The sequence below is a fragment of the Neomonachus schauinslandi genome, chromosome 16 (genome assembly GCF_002201575.2).
Source record: "Neomonachus schauinslandi chromosome 16, ASM220157v2, whole genome shotgun sequence".
Taxonomy (NCBI): domain Eukaryota; kingdom Metazoa; phylum Chordata; class Mammalia; order Carnivora; family Phocidae; genus Neomonachus; species Neomonachus schauinslandi.
The window spans coordinates 11,543,712-11,562,711 of record NC_058418.1 but is presented as its reverse complement, the minus strand read 5'-3'; the positions used below and the strand labels follow the sequence as shown (position 1 = coordinate 11,562,711).

Genomic DNA, 19,000 nt, shown 5'->3' with positions numbered 1-19,000 from the left:
CATCGTTACTTCCAAGACAGACCCCCCCTTCTGTGTCCCCCCGCTCTGTCCCTGTGAGTGGCCTCACCCGCCCCCCTCCCCCTCAGTCACCACCACCGGTCAGCCACGCTGTACCCTTTGGGTCGAGGTGGCACCTGCCTGTGTACCAGGCACTGAATAGTTTTGTCTGTTCATCCCTCTGCCCTCCACTCCATCCCCACCCCAGGGCCTAACTCGGCGCTGTGCATGTGCACTCAGCGAAGGTTAGCTGCTTGCTGTCTTCATGATGATCCACCCGGGGAGGGGGTGGTCTGGGAGGCCCTCCCAGCTTCCCCCCGCCTTCAGGCCCCACAGATCTATATTATCTGCAGGGAGCCTGGCCACTCTCACCTGCCAGGCAGGAGGACAGAGAGGGTCAGGGTAAGACAAGCGGCTGCTCTTGGGCTCCGTGGCACTGTCAGCAGGTGCCTCTTCTCCCAAGTCCCCAAGACAGTGAGCACATCCATTCGTAAGGCTCTTATTCCGGGCCGGCTGTGGCTCACACTCTTACAAGCGCCCTGCGAGGGGCAGCCCGCCGTTGTACTTGCGCCGCAGATGAGTCCAAGGTCACACAGCAAGGCAGTGAGAGAGCCGGGATTTGGGGATTTTCCAGAGATCTTTCTATTATTGATTTCTTGTTTAGTTCCACTGTGGTCGGAACATTCTCCGTAGGATTTTCATCCTTCGAAATTTATGGAGACTTGTTTTATGGCTCTGGTATGGTCTGTCCTGGTAAATGCTCACTGTGCTGTTGGTGGGTGCGGTGTGTTATAAATGGCAATTAAGGCCAGGAGGTTGATGGTGTTATTCCAGGCTTCTCTGTCCATACTGATTTTCTGTCTGCTTGTTCTGTCAATTATTGGGAGAGGGGTGTTGAAATCTCTACCCGTAATTGTGGAGAAATCTTTTCAGTTCTAACAGTTTTTGCTTCATGAATTTTGAAGCTCTGTAATTAGGGGCATAAATGTTTAGGATTGTTATGTTGTCTTGATGAATTGATCCCTTTGTCATTATATAATGCCTCTCTTTATTCCTGGTAACATGCCTGCTCTGAAGTTACCTTTATTTGATATTAATTTAGCCACTGCAGCTTGCTTGCTTGCTTGCTTGCTTTCAGATTTATTTATTTTAGAGAGAGAGCGAGAGTGTGTGTGTGTGTGAGTCAAGGGAGGGGCAGAGAGAGAATCTCAAGCAGGCTCCCTGCTCAGGGCTCAATCCCAGGACCCCAGGATCATGACCTGAGCTGAAGGCAGATGCTTAACTGATGGAGCCACCCAGGCACCCCAAGCCACCCCAGCTTTCTTATGCTTAGTGTTGGTATAGCATATCTTTTCCTGACCCTTCGCTTCTGACCTACCTGGATCATTATATTTAAAATGGGTTTCTTCTTTTTTTTTTTTTTAATTTTATTTATTTGAGAGAGGGAACAAGAGAGGGTAGGGTCAGAGGGAGAAGCAGACTCCCTGCCGAGCAGGGAGCCCGATGCGGAACTCGATCCCGGGACTCCAGGATCATGACCTGAGCCGAAGGCAGTCGCTTAACCAACTGAGCCACCCAGGGGCCCTTAAAGTGGGTTTCTTATAGGCAGCATAGACTTAGGCCTTGGAGCAGGGGTTGGCAAACTTTTTCGATATTGGGCTGGATAGTAAATATTTTAGGCTCTGCTGGCCACCCAGTCTCTGTCACAACTACTCAGCTCTGCCCGTACTCAGCAGCCAGAGATGATACATACATGAATGAGTGTGGCTGTGTTCCAATAAAACTTTATTTACGGACACTGATACCAAAATTTGAATTTTATATGTCATATGTCATGAAGTATTGTTCTTCTTTCAATTTCTTTTTGAACGTTTAAAAATGTGAAAACCGGGCGCCTGGGTGGCTCAGTTGGTTAAGCGACTGCCTTCGGCTCAGGTCATGATCCTGGAGTCCCGGGATCGAGTCCCGCATCGGGCTCCCTGCTCGGCAGGCAGTCTGCTTCTCCCTCTGACCCTCCTCCCTCTCGTGCTCTCTGTCTCTCATTCTCTCTCTCTCAAATAAAAAAAAAAATCTTTAAAAATGTGAAAACCATTGTTAGCCTGTGGGCTGTGCAAAAAGAGACAGCAAGACAGATTTGGCCTGTGGGCCATCGTTTGCCAACCCCTGGTTGAGATCATTTACATTTAATGCAGTTACTGTTATGATTGGGTTTAAATGTGTCAACTTGTTACTTGTTTTTAATTTGTCCCATCTCTTTTGGCTCCCTTTTCCCTCTTTTCCTACTTTCTTTTGGACTTACTGAGATTTTTAGGATTCTGTTTCATGTCCACTATTGACTTATTAAGCATACTTTAAAAATTTTTTTTCAGTAGTTGCTTTCTCTGGGTTTACAATATGCATCTTTAATTGTTACAAAATACTTTGAAGTAACATTCTACCACTTCACATAAGATGAAGATCCTTGGGGCGCCTGGGTGGCTCAGTCATTAAGCGTCTGCCTTCGGCTCGGGTCGTGATCCCAGGGTCCTGGGATCGAGCCCCACGTAGGGCTCCCTGCTCGGCGGGAGGCCTGCTTCTCCCTCTCCCACTCCCCCTGCTTGTGTTCCCTCTTTCTCTGTGTCTCTCTCTGTCAAATAAATAAAATCTTTAAAAAAAAAAAAGGATGACAATCCTTACAGCAGTATTCCACCTCTCCCATCCTTTGAGCTACTCTTATCATACGTATTACTTCTATTTATCTTTCAAACTCCACGACATGAGGTTTATATGTGTGTGTGTGTTTGCTTAAACAGTAAATGTCTTTAATTTTTATTTTTTTTAAGATTTTATTTATTTATTTGAGAGAGAGAGACAGAGCACGAGTGGAGGGGTAGAAGGAGAGGGAGAAGCAAAATCCCCACTGAGCAGGGAGCCCAATGTGGGGCTTGATCTCAGGACCCTGAGATCATGACCTGAGCCGAAGGCAGATGCTTAACCGACGGAGCCACCCAGGCGCCCCATCACAATAAACGTCTTTTAAAAGAGATTTTTTAAAAGAGATTTTTTTTAGGGGTGCCTGACTGGCTCAGTCAGTGAAGCATGCAACTCTTGATCTCAGGGTTGTGAGTTTGAGCCCCACATTGGGTGTAGAGGTTACTTAAAAACAAAATCTTTTTTTCAAAATGTAAAGAGATTTTTTAAATGAGGAATATATCTTTTATATTTACCCACACTTCCGCTATTTCTGGTGTTCTTCATGGCTTTGTGTGCATCCAAATTTCCATTTAGTATTATTTGCCTTTTGCCTGAAGAACTTCCCATAACATTTCTTTCATTTTTTAAAAGAGATTTTATTTTTAAGTAATCTCCACACACAATGTGAGGCTAGAACCCACAATCCAAGATTGAGAGTCACACGCTCCTCCAACTGAGCAAGCCAGGCACTGCCCACCCCCCATAATATTTCTTGAAGTGCAGATCTGTTGGCAATTAATTCTCCCAGCTTTTGTTTGTACGAAAAACTTGTTAGTGTGTTTTCTTTTTTGGAGGATCTTTTTGATGGATATTTAATACAAGATTGACAGGTTGTTTTTCCCTTTCAGCACATTGTTGCATGGTCTCCTGACTCTCTGACAAGAAGTCTGTTGTCACTCTTATTTTGATCCTTCATGTATGTTCCCTGCCCTTTGGCTACTACTTTACTTTATTTTTTTTTTTTTTTAAGATTTTATTTATTTATTTGAAGAGAGAGACACAGCGAGAGAGGGAACACAAGCAGGGGGAGTGGCAGAGGGAGAAGCAGGCTTCCTGCCGAGCGGGGAGCCTGATGCGGGGCTCGATCCCAGGACTCTGGGATCGTGACCTGAGCCGAAGGCAGACGCTTAACGACTGAGCCACCCAGGCGCTTCTGGCTGCTATTTTAAATATTTTATTTTATTTTATTTTATTTTTTTAAGATTTTATTTATTTTTTGACAGAGAGCGAGAGTACACACAAGCAGGGAGAGTGGCAGGCAGAGGGAGAGGGAGAAGCAGGCTTCTCCCAGAACAGGGAGCCCGATGCGGGGTTCGATCCCAGGACCCTGGGGTTATGACCTGAGCTGAAGACAGATGCTTAACCAACTGAGCCACTCAGGTGCCCCACTTTTTTTTCTTCAAGATTTATTGGAGAGAGAGAGCAAGAGAGCACAGGAGGGAGGGGCAGAAGGAGAAGAGAATCTTAAGCAGACTTGAGGAGCCTGATGTGGGGCTCAATCTCATGACCCTGAGATCACGACTTGAGCCAAAACCAAGTCGGATGCTTACCAGATGGTGCCACCCAGGCGCCCATTGTATACTTTTTTTTTTTAAGATTTATGTATTTATTTGAGAGAGAAAGAAAGAGTTCTGGATGCTTTTAAGATATTCTTTAGGGGCCCCTGGGTGGCTCAGTCGGTTAAGCATCTAACTCTTGATTTTGGCTCAGGTCATGATCTCAAGTTGTGGGATTGCCCTGCATCAGGCTCCACACTGAGCACAGAGCCTGCTTAATATTCTTCCTCTCCCTCTGCCCACCCCCCCCAGCTCATGTACTCTCTCTCTAAAAAAGAAAAAAAAAAAGATACTCTTTATCACTGGTTTTCAGTGATTGATTATAATGTGACTTGGTGTGTTTTCTGTGTATGTGTGTTTATCCTACTTTGGTTTTATTGAGCTTCTTAGATCAGCGTGTTTCTAATTTTTATCAGATTTGAGAAAGTTTTGACCGTTACTTCTTCAAGTAAAATACTTTTTTCTGTTATCCCCTTCCTTTTCTCTCCTTACGGGACTCCAATCACATAGGTAAAGGACACTTGATATTATTCCTCAGGCCACTCAGGCTTTGTGCTCATTTTCAGTCACTTTTTCCCTTCTCTGGCTTCAATTTGGATAGATTCTATTGCTGTCTTCCAATTCTCTGTTCTTTTCTGCTGCAGTTTCTGATCTATGTAATCCCTTCCAGTGAAATTCCCCACTCAGATGTCGTATATTTAATCTCTAGATGTTCTATTTGCTCCTTTTTTATATTTCTCTCTAATTGCATTCCAGTTTTTCTTTATATCCTTGAGAATTCTGAATATATCTATAATAGCTATTTAATACCCTCATCTGCTAATTCCATCATTCTGCCAATTCTGGGTCTGTTTCAATTGAATGATTTTTCTCTCACAGTTTCCTGCACCCTTTTTTTTTTTTTTTAAGACTTATTTATTTGAGAGAGTGCACGAGGAGGGAGGAGGGGCAGAGGGAGAGGGAGAGGAAACTTTAGCAGACTCCCAGGTGAGCACAGAGCCTGATGTGAGGCATGATCTCACAACCCTGAGATCAGACCTGAGCTGAAACCAAGAGTCAGACGCTTAACCAACTGCGCCACCCAGGCGCCCAATATCTGGTAATTTTTTATTGGATGACAGACATTGTGAAGTTTACATTGTTTACATTGTTGAATGTATTACTTTATTTTTTTTTAAATTTTATTATGTTATGTTAGTCACCATACAATACATCATTAGTTTTTGATGTAGTGTTCCATGATTCATTGTTTGCGTATAACACCCAGTGCTCCATGAAGTACATGCCCTCTTTAATACCCATCACCAGGCTAACCCATCCCCCCACCTCCCTCCCCTCTAGAGCCCTCTGTTTGTTTCTCAGGTCCATAGTCTCTCAAGGTTCATCTCTCCCTCCAATTCCCCCCTCTGCTCATTTTTCCCTTCCTTCTCCTAATGTCCTCCATGTTATTCCTTATGTTCCACATATAAGTGAAACCATATGATAATTGACTTTCTCTGCTTGACTTATTTCACTTAGCATAATCTCCTCCAGTCCCATCCATGTTGATGTAAAAGTTGGGTATTCATCTTTTCTGATGGCTGAGTAATATTCCATTGTATATATGGACCACATCTTCTTTATCCATTCATCTGTTGAAGGGCATCTCGGCTCTTTCCACAGTTTGGCTATTGCGGACATTGCTGCTATGAACATTGGGGTGCATGTGGCCCTTCTTTTCACTACATCTGTGTCTTTGGGGTAAATACCCAGTAGTGCAATTGCTGGGTCATAGGGTAGCTCTATTTTTAAATTTTTGAGGAACCTCCACACTGTTTTCCAAAGTGGCTGTACCAACTTGCTGAATGTATTATTTTAAAGAGTCTCGTACTTTCTCTGGCAGGCAGTTAAGTTTCTTGTGGATAATTTTGATCCTTTCCAGGACTGTTTTCCAGCTCTTTGAGGGCAGGTCTGGAGTGGCCTTTATTCTAGGGCTGACTTAACTCTAATGTGTTGTCCTTTGGGGTCTTTGCTGAATGTCTCACATATTCAGTGAGATTTCACTACTCTGGCTGGAGAGAGCTCAGAAGATTCCCAGCCCTATGTGAACCCTGGGAATTTTTGTCTTTGTTTTTTTTTTTTTTTTTAAGATTTTATTTATTTATTTGACAGAGAGAGAGAGAGAGCACAAGCAGGCTCCCCACTAAGCAGGGAGCCCGATGCGGGACTTGATCCCAGGACCCTGGTATCATGACCTGAACTGAAGATAGATGCTTAGCTGACTAAGCCACCCAGGTGCCCCAAGTTGTTGTCTTTGAAAGCAGTTCTTCTCTGGTCTCTTGGAGTTTCACCCTGTGCATACCCAGATCTATATTCAGCCAAAGATTCAAGGGGACTCTGTGCAGATTTCTGGAACCCTCTCTCTCTGTGCAGCTCCCTCTTCTTGGATTCTCTGTTCCACAGATTCTAGCCATGTGGGCCTCTCTGATCTCCACCTCTGCAACTCAGTGAGATGGCCAGACTGGGTTTCCCTTCCTTGGCACCGCAGTCTATAAATTACATTTAGCCAGACAGCCTGGGCAATGATACGTCTCACTTCATTGCTTTTTTTTTTTTCCCCTCAGGGATTATAGCCCTGTGATGCCTATTGTCCTGTGTCTTTAAATAGTTTTCTATATTCTGTCCAGTTTTCTAGTTGTTCACGGTGGGAGGGTATTTTCAGGATACCTTATTCTCTGATTTCTGGAAGTGGAAGTCTCTGGAAGCAATATTAAACCCAGAGAGTCTGGCCCCAGCATCTGTGCTTCCAGCCTTCTCACGAGTCAGCAGTCGCTGAGCCTCCTAGATGCCAAGGTCATTGAGAGGGGCACCACCAACAGGGTGCACGGCCACAGTGGGAGGGTGGCAGGCGTGGCTCCCAACCGTGGCTCACTCTTTCTACCCATCAGGTGGGCCTTCACCTTGATCATCATCTCCTCCTACACGGCCAACCTGGCTGCCTTCCTCACTGTACAGCGCATGGAGGTGCCCGTGGAGTCAGCCGATGACCTGGCCGACCAGACCAACATTGAGTACGGGACCATCCATGCTGGCTCCACCATGACCTTCTTTCAGGTGGGGCCTTTGACCTTGCCTGGGCTTGGTACCCCCACCACGTGTAGCCGCCCAGGGTGGGGCTGGGCAGGGCCTCCTGGCTAAGAGGGATTGATGGTGGCAACAGGGAGGCTGGGGAGCAGAAGACACTCACCGGGAGTGTTGCTGTCTGGCTGGGGAAAGTGGACTCTCACCCAGGGAATAGAAGGGAACAGATGTAGGATCTGGTGTCGTATCAGTGCTAGACAGGCCAAATAGGAGTCATGGAAGCTGCTGGAAGTGTCAGTCAGACCTGGGAGAATGGGCCAGCAGAGAGGAGGGCAAGGCCCTTCAAGGTGAAAGGAGCCTGTCCCTGTGTATTAGGGGGCAGTGGGAAGGAATCAAAAGGAAAACAAGCCTGGCAAGGAGGTTTGGGTGACTCCATGACAGCAGAGGTCCCGAATGCCAGGATAGGGCTGAGACTAGAACCTGTAAGTGGGGAGGTGGAAATGGTCACTGAGCTGGGGTGACCCATTTAGAGCTGGAAGTTCCCTCTGGGGCAGGTGGGGGTAGACTAATGGTCTGAGGGAGGCTGGGGCTGGGAGGGGGCCACTGGCTGAAGCACGAAGGAGAGGAGGGGTGAATTCCCAGGCCTCCCAGGTGGGTCACGGGGCTGGTTCGCAGCTGGGAGACCAGAGAAGTAGGTTTGGGAGATTGCTGAGCCCTGGGGAGGGGCCTATGGGGCACGTAGGGAGAGCAGTGTCTGGACCTCAGATCAAAGAAGGAGGGTAGGGGATGTCAGGAGCAGTGGCAGGGGGTGGTCATCCCGAGCCTGGCCTCCACATGCCTCCCCCTCAAGGCTTGTAGAGGCATTCCCCAGAAGGTTCCTGCAGGGCTTGAAGGAAGTAAACTGTCCTATTTGACATGGACGCAGGTCTCCCTGACTCAGACTGGGCCCTGGGTAAATTTGGGGTTGAGCTTCTGCGTATAAGGCCTGGGAATGCTGGGAAGACAGGGCTGGGTGTCAGGCCAAGCCAGGCCCACGGGTGGAAGAGAGGACAGGCTGGAGAATAGACCGCCGTGGCCCCTTCTTCCCAAGCCTTTGGTCCTCAGGGTCCTCGCTGGGCTGGTGGGCGTGTGGATGCCTTGGACCTGGCCTTGAGCAGTCTGTCTGTCTCGTCCCTCTCTGCGTTTGGCTCTTTCTGTCTCCCTCTGGTCTCCTCACTCGTTCTCTGGTTGAGAGAAACTTCCTGGAGGGCAGGGGACAGGGCTGAGGAGAAAGACCCTCACCTGATTTCCCCTTGTGCCCCCTCTGGCCAGAATTCGCGGTACCAGACATACCAGCGTATGTGGAACTACATGCAGTCAAAGCAACCCAGTGTGTTTGTCAAGAGCACGGAAGAAGGCATAGCCCGTGTTCTCAACTCGCGCTACGCCTTCCTGCTCGAGTCCACCATGAACGAGTACCACCGGCGTCTCAACTGCAACCTCACCCAGATCGGGGGCCTCCTCGACACCAAGGGCTACGGCATTGGCATGCCACTGGGTATGGAGTGGTGGGGCCGGGGGGTGCAGAGGGGGCAGCCAGAACCAGGCCACATGGGCCGGCCAGGGACCGGGCCAGGTCCTGCCGGAGGCAGGCTGGGTATGTCTTGCATGTCATGCGTGGCCTCCTGGCTGCATGACCCCATCCTGAACCTCCACACTCGACCTGCAAACACGGGTCTAGCGGCAGTCAGTTCCGGCCCTGCATGGCCGCTGGGAGAACCCAGGGAGACTGGGTACAACCCAGTACTTATGGGCCGTGACACTTGCCACCTTCCCCTTTGGCCTGAGGACTCCTTGAGGGTGAAGACCTGGTTTGATGTGCCTCACGTTCTCTGCATGGCACCCACAGCCTGGCTCAGCGCAGTGCTGAGAATATGGATGATGGACGGAGGCAGGGAGGTCTGAGGGAGGAATGGATGGATCTGCCAGGGAGACTTGGACATGCTTTTCCGGGCCCAGTGCTGGAAACCCACCAATTTTATCACCAAATCTTGACATCGTGGCTTATAAATCCATCTCTCTGCTGCTGACTGCTGTGTTATCTGTTACTGTGTAACAAATTACCTCAAATCTTAGCAGTTTTGTGCTTATCTCAGTGCTGGGCCAGGGAAGTAATGTAACCCCTTTGGGGTGCAGGCTCTGGAGTCACACTGACCTGGATTCACATCCCAGCTCCCTCCCTGACTCTGTGCATGACCTTAGGCAAGAATGCCACCTGCCTCATCCAGAGGATGGGGGTGGTAACACCTGGTAATAGCCAGGATCAGGAGGGACTTGAATTAATGTCTGTAAACCAAGGATCTGGCACATAGTGGGTGCCTGATAAATACTAATGCCTCCACTCGCCCATGTCCCTGGTTCCTGGCCCCTGGCCGGTGCTTAAGAAGTGTCATAGCAAATGAAGAAATGAGGCTGGGATAGGACATGTGTGGGGTGTTTGGGACCTAAGGGTGGTTTAAGGTGAGGATCCGAGGGTAGGGAGGAGAGAGGGGTCCGGGGTTGAGGCCACGCAGAGGAGATTCATTAACTGAGCAGACTGTCGGATGCCCCACTGCGTGCCAGGCACAGTGCTACATGCTGGGATCCCACAGCAGGGAGCCGCCGAGCCCCCAGCCTGCTGCCTTCCACGAGGGGCACAGACAGTAGGTAGACAATAAACACGCGGGGCTTTATAAAGTGATACCAGGTGGTCACAACTGCTCTGAAGTAAATTCAGGGGACGAGACTGATGGGGGGGGGTGCTTGGTGCCATTTTAAGGGAAGTTGATCAGAGGAGACCCCTTGAGGTACCATGTGAGTAGAGCCCTGAGTGACATGAGGGAAGGAACATTCCAGGCAGAAGTCCTAAGGTGGGATTGTGTCTGGAGGACTCGAGGAACAGCCCGGAGGCTGGTGTGGTCAGAGCTGTGAGCAGCTGGGGCAGCAGGAGCCCCAGGTGGTGGGGCGAGTGAACACAGGATCTCTAGGTTGAGGGAAGGACCGGGTTCTCTCTGCATCGGGAAGCCACTGGAGAATTTTGAGCACGAGAGAGACGAGATCTAGAACTCTGTTTCTGAAGTTGTCCCTCTGGCTGCTGTGTTAAGAAGAGCCTGGGTGGGGGGTGAGGAGAGCTGCAGGGAGGGGACTGTGACAAATGTGACATGCGGTGTAGTGGGGGCTTGGCCCAGGGCGGTCGCAGGGGAGGTCAAGGCAAGCAGTGGTCAGACTCGAAGGTGGACAGAGGACCTGGGGGTGTGGTGGAGGCAGGAGGAAGCGCCGTGCTGAGGGCACGGTGGGAGTTTGGGTGGGCAGCTCTCCAGGACTCCAATGGCCAGTCCACCCCCTTGTGTGTCTGGTCCAGGCTCCCCATTCCGGGATGAGATCACCTTGGCCATCCTGCAGCTTCAGGAGAACAACCGGCTGGAGATCCTGAAGCGCAAGTGGTGGGAGGGGGGCCGGTGCCCCAAGGAAGAGGATCATCGCGCTAAAGGTCAGCTGCCCTGCACACTGCACCATTCCCAAAGCCCCCTGCAGCCCCCGTGTCCACACAGCCCCGAACCCGTGGCTTTCCCCCTGCACCCCCAGGTTTGGGCATGGAGAACATTGGTGGCATTTTTGTCGTGCTCATCTGTGGCCTCATCATTGCTGTCTTCGTGGCGGTCATGGAATTCATATGGTCCACGCGGAGGTCGGCAGAGTCCGAAGAGGTGAGGGGGTTGGCGAAGGGGGTGGGGGAGAAGTGGGGTGCCCGTGGCGGAGGGACATGGAGGTTGTGGCCTCGGTAGCCTTCCTGGAGGAATGTCAGAGGCAGCGAGGAGCTGGGAGCGGGGAGGGGACAGGACCTGAGAGACCCCCCGGGGTGGAACCAGAGGGGGTTCAAGAAGAGGTGGGTGCAGACAGAAGGGAGAGGGGAGCCAAGTGTGAGGAAGGCCAGAGGAGGGAAAGCAGCAGGGACAGAGGTGAGGATGAAGGGGAAAGGAGGAGAGAGGATGGGGGGAGGGGCAGGGGGTGAAGCAAGGAGAAATGAGAGGTGGGTGGGGCTGGAAGACGACAGGCTGGTCTCAGTTGCTGCCCAGTGACACTCCTCCATTCCCAGCCCCACTCTGGCCCTGTGTGCTCCACCTCCCCTCCCCCCACGCCCCAGCCCCTCCCCCTCCTCACCTGGGCTGATAACCTTGCTTCCACCTAGAGGAGTCTGAGGGGAGCATGCAGACCCCTCCACAACCCGGTCAGTTACTCCCAGCTGAGGTGCCCTCCCCTGTGCCTCCATCTCCTTTCCTGCCCTCCCAAGGACGTCCCTCCGCCTCCGCGGTTCTCTGCACCCTCCCCCCAGGTTCTCTGCACCCTCCCCCCATCGGCAGTTTCCTCTTCTCTATTGGATCAGGGCTGTCCGCATACAAACGTGCTGTCATCTCCCCCATCTTCCAGAATTTTCTCTTGACCCTGCTTCTCCTCCCAGACACCACCCCACTTCTCCCCTAACCTTACAACCTGGAAAGAGTATGTCTCCCTGCTGCTTCAGTTCCCCCTCTGCATTCACTCTTGAACACACGCCCATCCAGCTGTCGTCCCCACCCCCGCACTGAAGCCACTCTTCCCCAGAGACCCACGGCCCAGACTGCCCGGGTTTCAGGCCTCACCATATGTGAGGTGGCAGTAGGCTTCAGCACAGCTGATCACTGTTCTCAAAACCCTCTCTTCAGGGCTCACGCCTCACTTTTCTCCTTCCTCTGCGGCCAGTCCTTTGTCAAGGGGCTCTCGGGCTCCTTCCTGGACTCTTCTCTGGCTTTCTCCAGCCCCTTGGTGATCCCATCCAGCCAAATGGTTTGTGAGGCCGCCAATATGCTGTATAGGACCTGTATTATTTATTACATTTAACACCCTAAAATTTAGCAGCTTCAAGCAGCACACTTACGTCAGTTTACAGTTTCTACGGGTAAGAATCTGGGAACAGCTTAGCTGGGTGGTTCTGGCTGCCAGGGTCTCTAGGGAGGTCACGGTCATGCCATTGGCCAAAGGCTTGCCTGGGGCCAGAGGGTCTGCTTCCAAGGTGGCGTGCCGCCTCCAGATGTACTTGCAGGATTCTGATTTATGGTGACTAAGTGATGACACGGAGAGGCCAGTGCTATTGAAAGGAGATTTGTATCACTTACGCTTCCCAGGAGGGGTCATGCCACACAGCACCGGGCCGCAGGGGAAGCACTGGAAGCATCGGGAGCTGGAGCTGGGGGAAAGCCTGGGCCTTGGACCTCACTGGGGTTTCTGCATGAAAGGCAGGGCTGGCAGGGAAAGCAGCTCAGAATTGGCCAGTGTGGATAATGTTGATGGGCTCTGGACTAGAGGGGTGGTCTCTAGTGGTGTGGACCTGGTCCTGGGTGATTTAGGGCAGCTGGGTGTGAGAGTTTAGGTTAAGGGGGGGGGCAGGTATTGGGATTGGCTGGTTTGCATATGAAAGGTGGGCTCCCAGCCCTTTGCTCTCCCTAAGAATTATCTAGCTCTGGGAGGGCCAGTCTCTCCCTGGCCAGCAAGATTCTTAAGATGTCAGAACATCCTGAGGTAGAGTAAAGAACAGGAGGAACACACACTCCCCTGGCAGTTGACAGGAGGCCTCCGGCTCTCACACGGGGACCTTCTCCATAGGGCTGCTTGGGTGTCCTCACACTGTGGCAGCTGACTTCCCCCAGAGCGAGTGACCCAAGGGCAAACCCAGCAGAGGCCAAAACATCAGCTGACTAGTTAGCTGACTAGCTGTATTCTGAGGGTCACACAGCAGCCCTGATACAAAGGCAGAGGGGACTACAGGGGGGCGGGAACACTGGATGGCAGGATCCTGGAGGCCGTCTGCCTTAACCCCCCCAGGCGCCGCCCTCACAGGGACCTCTCCCCAGACCCAGGCTTTGTACACTCAGCCCTATACTCCACACCTCCCCGTGGATGTCTGACAGATAACCCACGGAACATCACGTGGCCAATGCAGAACTCCTGCCCACGCACCAGACACCGCCATCATTACGCTTGCTCAGGCCAAGGTGGGATTACCCTTCACACTCCCCTTGCTCTCAGCCAGTCCTGTTGGCTCCACCTTTGAAACATACCCAGAATCCAGCCCCTTCTCACCTGCTTGGCCGCTGCCACTAGGCTTGCCCTTGGCCTCCCTAGTCTGTTCTCAACACAGTGGAAGTACCGCAGTCCTCAAAGCTCCCCAGTGCCCCCCACCTGACTGGGAATAAAAGCCAAAGCCTTACAGCAGTCTTGGGGCCCCATTGCTCCTCTGACCTCCTCTTCTCCCTCTCCCTCTGTCCCCTGCATCCCCCATTCCAGCCCCCCTGCCCTGCTGGTGGTTCCCCCCGCCCCCCAGCACCTCTCTCCGGCTCAGGCATCTGCCTGCTCTCCTCCCAGGCTCCAGGGCTCACCCAGCACTGCCTTTCAGTCTCACTGAAGCTCTTCTTTTTTTTTTTTTTTTTAAAGATTTTTTTAATTTATTTATTTGAGAGAGAGAGAGAGAGAATGAGAGAGAGAGCATGAGGGGGGAAGGGTCAGAGGGAGAAGCAGACCCCCCGCTGAGCAGGGAGCCCGATGCGGGACTCGATCCCGGGACTCCAGGATCATGACCTGAGCCAAAGGCAGTCGCTTAACCAACTGAGCCACCCGAAGCTCTTCTTTGCCATGAGTGTTCCCTGACGTCTCTACTCTAGATGCAGCATCACCCCACCTCTCTTCCCGATTTTACTTTTCGCCAAAGCACTCATCACCAGCTAACCTGCTACCTACATTTACAGCTTTGTTATTTATTTATTTTTGTCTCTGCATGCTGGAAATCAACTTCCATGAGGGCAGAGACTTCCGTCTGTTTTGTTCTCTGCATACAGCAGGCGCTCAGTAAATGTCTTGCAATCATGGTAGCATGAATGAGAGGCAGAAGATGGAAGTCAAGCAGGAGGTAGTGAGACTGGGGAGTGACAAGAAAGGGAAAGAGAGGAGCCCAGATAGGAGGTGAGGGCGGACTCGGGGAAAACCCCCGGAGAACGGAAGCGGAGAGACGGAGGAGTGGAGAGGCGAGGCGGAGAGGTGAGACAGGCAGAGCCCGGGAAGAGCAGAGGCTGAGAGAGGAACGGAGAGGAGGAGTGGAGCTGGGGGAGGCCGGGAGGGGAGAGAAGACGCAGAAGCCGGGCGAGGAGGCGGCGGCGAGGAGGGCGCTCTCCTCGCGGGTCGGCTGGTGACCACCGCGCCCCGCCCTGCGCCGCCCACAGGTGTCGGTGTGCCAGGAGATGCTGCAGGAGCTGCGGCACGCCGTGTCTTGTCGCAAGACGTCGCGTTCCCGCCGGCGCCGGCGCCCGGGCGGCCCGAGTCGGGCCCTGCTGTCGCTGCGCGCTGTCCGCGAGATGCGCCTCAGCAACGGCAAGCTCTACTCGGCCGGCGCGGGCGGGGATTCGGGCGGCGCGCACGGGGGCCCCCAGCGCCTCCTGGACGACCCGGGGCCGCCCGGCGGGGCCCGGCCCTCCGTCCCCACGCCCTGCACCCACGTGCGCGTCTGCCAGGAGTGCCGGCGCATCCAGGCGCTGCGGGCGTCCGGGGCCGGCGCGCCCCCGCGTGGCCTGGGCGCCCCCGCCGAAGCCACCAGTCCGCCCCGGCCGCGGCCCGGCCCCGCGGGCCCCCGCGAGCTGGCCGAGCACGAGTGACCACGGGCGGAGCCGGGCTGGCGGCCGGACTGATCGCAGGGACGGGGTCCGCCCCAGGCCCGGGCCGCCCCCGCTTCCCCAGTGGACAAGGGACGGGACTTGTGCCCCTGGTGCGCCGGACGCCACAATTTTGCCTTCGGCTCACGATGAAGTCCGAGGCCCGGCTCCGGAGCCTGCCTGCGCCCCCTAGTGGACTCATCAGAGGGTGCCGCGGACCCTGCACTCCGCCCCCGACTGCGGACATGAGCGCAGGAACCGAGGACTTCAGGGGGCCGGGGACTGCGGGTGCCGTTCCAGAAGCGGAAAGCAGTCCGCGAGGAGAGCCCATCCTGGGACTGCTGAGGCTCCCCAAGACTTGACACAGCCCTCCCCACTTCTGGAGGAGGGGAGGGCTTCTGGGCAGATGGGTGTCCCCTGGCGCCCCTCAACTCTTCTCTTTCTCTCTTTTTTTTGGGGAGAAACCTCGGAATTTCTATGAGACCCCCCCAGGGAGGAGGTCAGTTGGGCCCCCATCCCTCCCCCCTGCCACACCCCAGTCCCTGTTGGAATAAAAAAAAGAACAAAACCCCAAAACTGGGGATAGCTGGGTCTCATTTCCTGGGGGTGTGAGGGCATTAAAGGCTTGGGCTCCCCAGAGAGTCTGCTGAGAACCACACGCAGGATGGTCACTCCTGGACTCTCTCCACCTTGGGCCCTGCCCTCAGGCAGCAGGTCAGCCCAGGCCCTGGCAGCTGGCCCCTCTCACTGACCTTCTCTCAGGACAGAGGGAGGCTGTGACAGAGACCCTGAGACAGATGGAGAAAGATGCAGGGATCTGGAGAGGCGGAGACACCAGGGAACAGAGACACAGAAAGACAGAAACCAGATGGGGTTGGGGGGAAGGGAGGGTGAGTGAACTGCTCAGTGTGGCGGTGCCTGGGGCGGCCACACCGTGACAAGTGTGTGCGGGGGCCAGGGTGATTTGGTGACTTTTTAATTGTGGGCATGTGTGTGTATGTGCGCCCGTGAGGCTGTCTTCAACTCTGTGAGTGTGACCCCGTGTTTTTGCTGAAAGTGTGCCTCCCCAGCCCCCAAGAGAGGAAGTGGGAAATCCCAGTGGGGTGGGGGGGGTGGCTGCAGGGCTGGTTGAGCAGGGGGGGGGGGGGGTCTGTTTTTTGGCCCCCCCCCCCCCCCCCCCCCGCCCCGCTGGAGGTTTCCACTGGAAACTGCAGCTGAGAAAGGACGAGTGAAGGTCATACAGCGAGAGCCATAATGAGGCCGAGTAGAAGAGGGAGACAGAGATGGGGAGAGAGGAAGAGATGGGGCAGGAATGGGGGAGAGAGAGAGATGGGGAGAGACTAGCAGGGGGGCCAAGAGGGAGGGGGAGAGGCAGAGGGAGACACCGTGATTAGGTGAGATGGAATGGAGAAGGGGACAAGAGACTGAGACAGGCGGGGAGACAGATGAAGCAGGGAAGTTAAGAGACCCCGGGGAACTGGGGCTGAGAGAAGCAGAGATCGAGGTGGGACAGAGATGGGAAGCCAAAGAAAACTAGATGCAGAGGGGAGGGCCAGAGCGCTGAGGAAAGCCAGACTGAGTGGGACCGGGCTGGGAGACGGGAGGCTGGGCCCTCCCCTCGGGCAGGCTGCCGGAACCCGGGAGCTGTCCGTTCAGCACCGGCCTGGTGGGGACCGGCGTGCGCTGCCCTGTCTCCCTTGCGGGGCTGGCCTGCCTTCGCGGTGCTTGGGCGGGCCACGTCCAGGAGACCCCGCCTGGTACACAGCACCCCCAGTCTCCACCCGGCCCCTTCTGTGTCTCTGGCTTTTGCTGTGTGTGTGCCCCTCGGGGACAGGTGTGGGGGCGAGCTTGTCTCAGGGTCTTTGTTGTCCCCACATCTATTGCAGACTTTAATCAATGTCTCTGCCCTTGGGCCAGACTCTCAGTCTGTTGAGGTGACTAGAATATGATTGCAGACATTTCTGGTCTCTCCAGCTCTCTGTCCCCATACCATGCAGCTGATCTATGAAGTCTCTCCCCATTTCTGAGTCTCCCCACCCCTCCCTGTTTCTGCTCCAAGTATCTCCCTGGTCTTTATCTCTGAGTCTCCCCAGTTTGCCAAATGTGTCTCTGGCTCTCTATGTCCCTGTGGCTCTCTGTCACCTTCACTGAGTAATTCTGTTGCTCTGTTTCCCCCCATCTGTTTTCTCATCTGTCTTTGCAGGTCTCTGTCTTTGTCAGTCTCTCTGTTTGTATCTGCCTCTACCTGGTTCTGAACTGTGTCCATTTCTCCTCCTGAGTCTCTCTTTATGTCTCTCTCACCAAGCTCCCCTGTCCCTGTCCATCCCTGTGACCTTCCTAAGTCTTCCCTCCTCCCCCCCCAACTTCCGCAGAGCCTCGCGCTGGGAGCACGGTGCACAGTCATCAGTCTCTCCAGGCTCGTGTTGAGGAGGGAGTGCATAAAGGGGGACATAAGCCTGTATCTGGGGTGTCGTGTGGGGGGGCCGAGGTCTCCCCCAGCCAAACTGGAGAACAGGGACAGAGAGAGCCTAAATCTCCTGGGATCCAAATACCTTTAGGCATCTCTGTCCCCCCAGCCCCCTTGCCCATGGTCCATCCCTGCCAGAAACAGACCAGGGAGGGACAATATGTTGACAGATCCTCCCCCCCACCACACACACCCCCAGGAAGGGGGCAGAATTGCAGAGGGGATCTGGGGGCCAACCACCTGGACTAGAAGATGTGGCTCCCCCCCCTTCCCCAGTCTCCATGGAGACAGGCCAGGTCTGCAGGCCCAGCCTCCTTTGCAGCATAGTCGGCCTCCCTATTACCATGGCAACAAGGGACAGCAGGAAGGGATGGGGATGGGTCAGAGTACAGGATTGGGCCAAGGCTCTGGGTGCTGGGGAAAGCCAGGGAAGCTGACTCCCTGTCCCCCTTTACTCCCGGGTCCTGTCTCCTTGTCCATGTTTGTCTCTCTTCAGCTTTGAATCTCTGTCTCCTCTCTGTTTATCTTTTTTGTGTGTGTGTGTCTCATTCTGGCTTTTAGCCTTTCACATATTTCCCTAATCAGGCCCTTAACCTTCACCACCCACCCCCCATGCGCACCAGGCTCACTCTGTGCCCCTTGCCTGTGTCCCCCACGCCTCCACTCCCACAGGTGGGGAGGACACCCACATTCTGAGGAAGCTACAGGGACAGGCTTTCACTTGCCCTCTGCCCTTTCTATAATCCCCAGGGAAAGTCTGAGGTGTTCCTCAGCAAAGAGTGGGGGTGAGAGACTGTGACTGCTCAGGCTTCGATGGGTGGTGGATGGGGTGTGGTGTGTATGTGGCAGGCCTGGGGTGTGTGTGGCATGTGGGTGGGGGCACTGGGGCATGTTTGCAGGTGCAGCAAAGTGTCTAGCACTGCAATACGTGATGTGTGTAGTGTGCGAAGCATGGGGGACGGTGTCGTGAGATCTGTTCCTGTGAATTATTGTTCTGTGTGTTAGTCTGCATGCACCTTTTTGTCTGTCATTCACAATTAGTGACGCTTTGGCAATTGTGCCCCGTGGGCTTCTGCTCCCTGGAGAGGAGTGTGTGTGGTTATGTGTGTGCTGTTGTGTGACTGCAGCAGGGACCACAAAGGCTCATGGGGTGTGTGAGGGAGTGTGAGGCCTGTGCGTGTATGATGGTCCCTAGTGTGGGTACGTGTTGGTCTGTGGGTTTACGGGCTGCGTGGTTGTGGGTCTCTCTGTGAAATGGTACAAGTCCAGGTGCGGTGGAGGGTGTGATGTGCATGTCTGTGATGTAGTGTTCAGAGGGTGTGAGTCAGTCTACACGGCCGTTTATGACAGCAATTGTAATTCTGTTGTGGTGTGATGGGGGGGGTGCATTTTATTTCCACATGCTGGTGAATCTCTGGGGTTATGTGATGGGGTAGTGTAGTATGTATGTGAGGGTCCACGCTGGTGTGTTCTGGGATGTGATGGTGAAACTG

General features: G+C 53.6%; 1 protein-coding gene across 2 annotated transcripts in view; it reads left to right on the top strand.

Moving 5' to 3' along the window:
- GRIK5 (glutamate ionotropic receptor kainate type subunit 5) overlaps positions 1-15,621 on the top strand; it is a 54,007-nt gene extending 38,386 nt beyond the window's left edge. The window contains exons 16-20 of one of the 2 annotated variants that reach the window (XM_021692259.1): positions 7,214-7,379; positions 8,658-8,883; positions 10,726-10,854; positions 10,950-11,071; positions 14,615-15,621. In XM_021692259.1, coding sequence (XP_021547934.1) covers positions 7,214-7,379; positions 8,658-8,883; positions 10,726-10,854; positions 10,950-11,071; positions 14,615-15,043 — 1,072 coding nt within the window. In that variant the 3' untranslated portion in view covers positions 15,044-15,621. The remainder of the gene's footprint in view (positions 1-7,213; positions 7,380-8,657; positions 8,884-10,725; positions 10,855-10,949; positions 11,072-14,614) is intronic. The other variant, XM_021692260.1, reaches the window with a different exon arrangement.
- Positions 15,622-19,000: the final 3,379 nt, after the last annotated feature.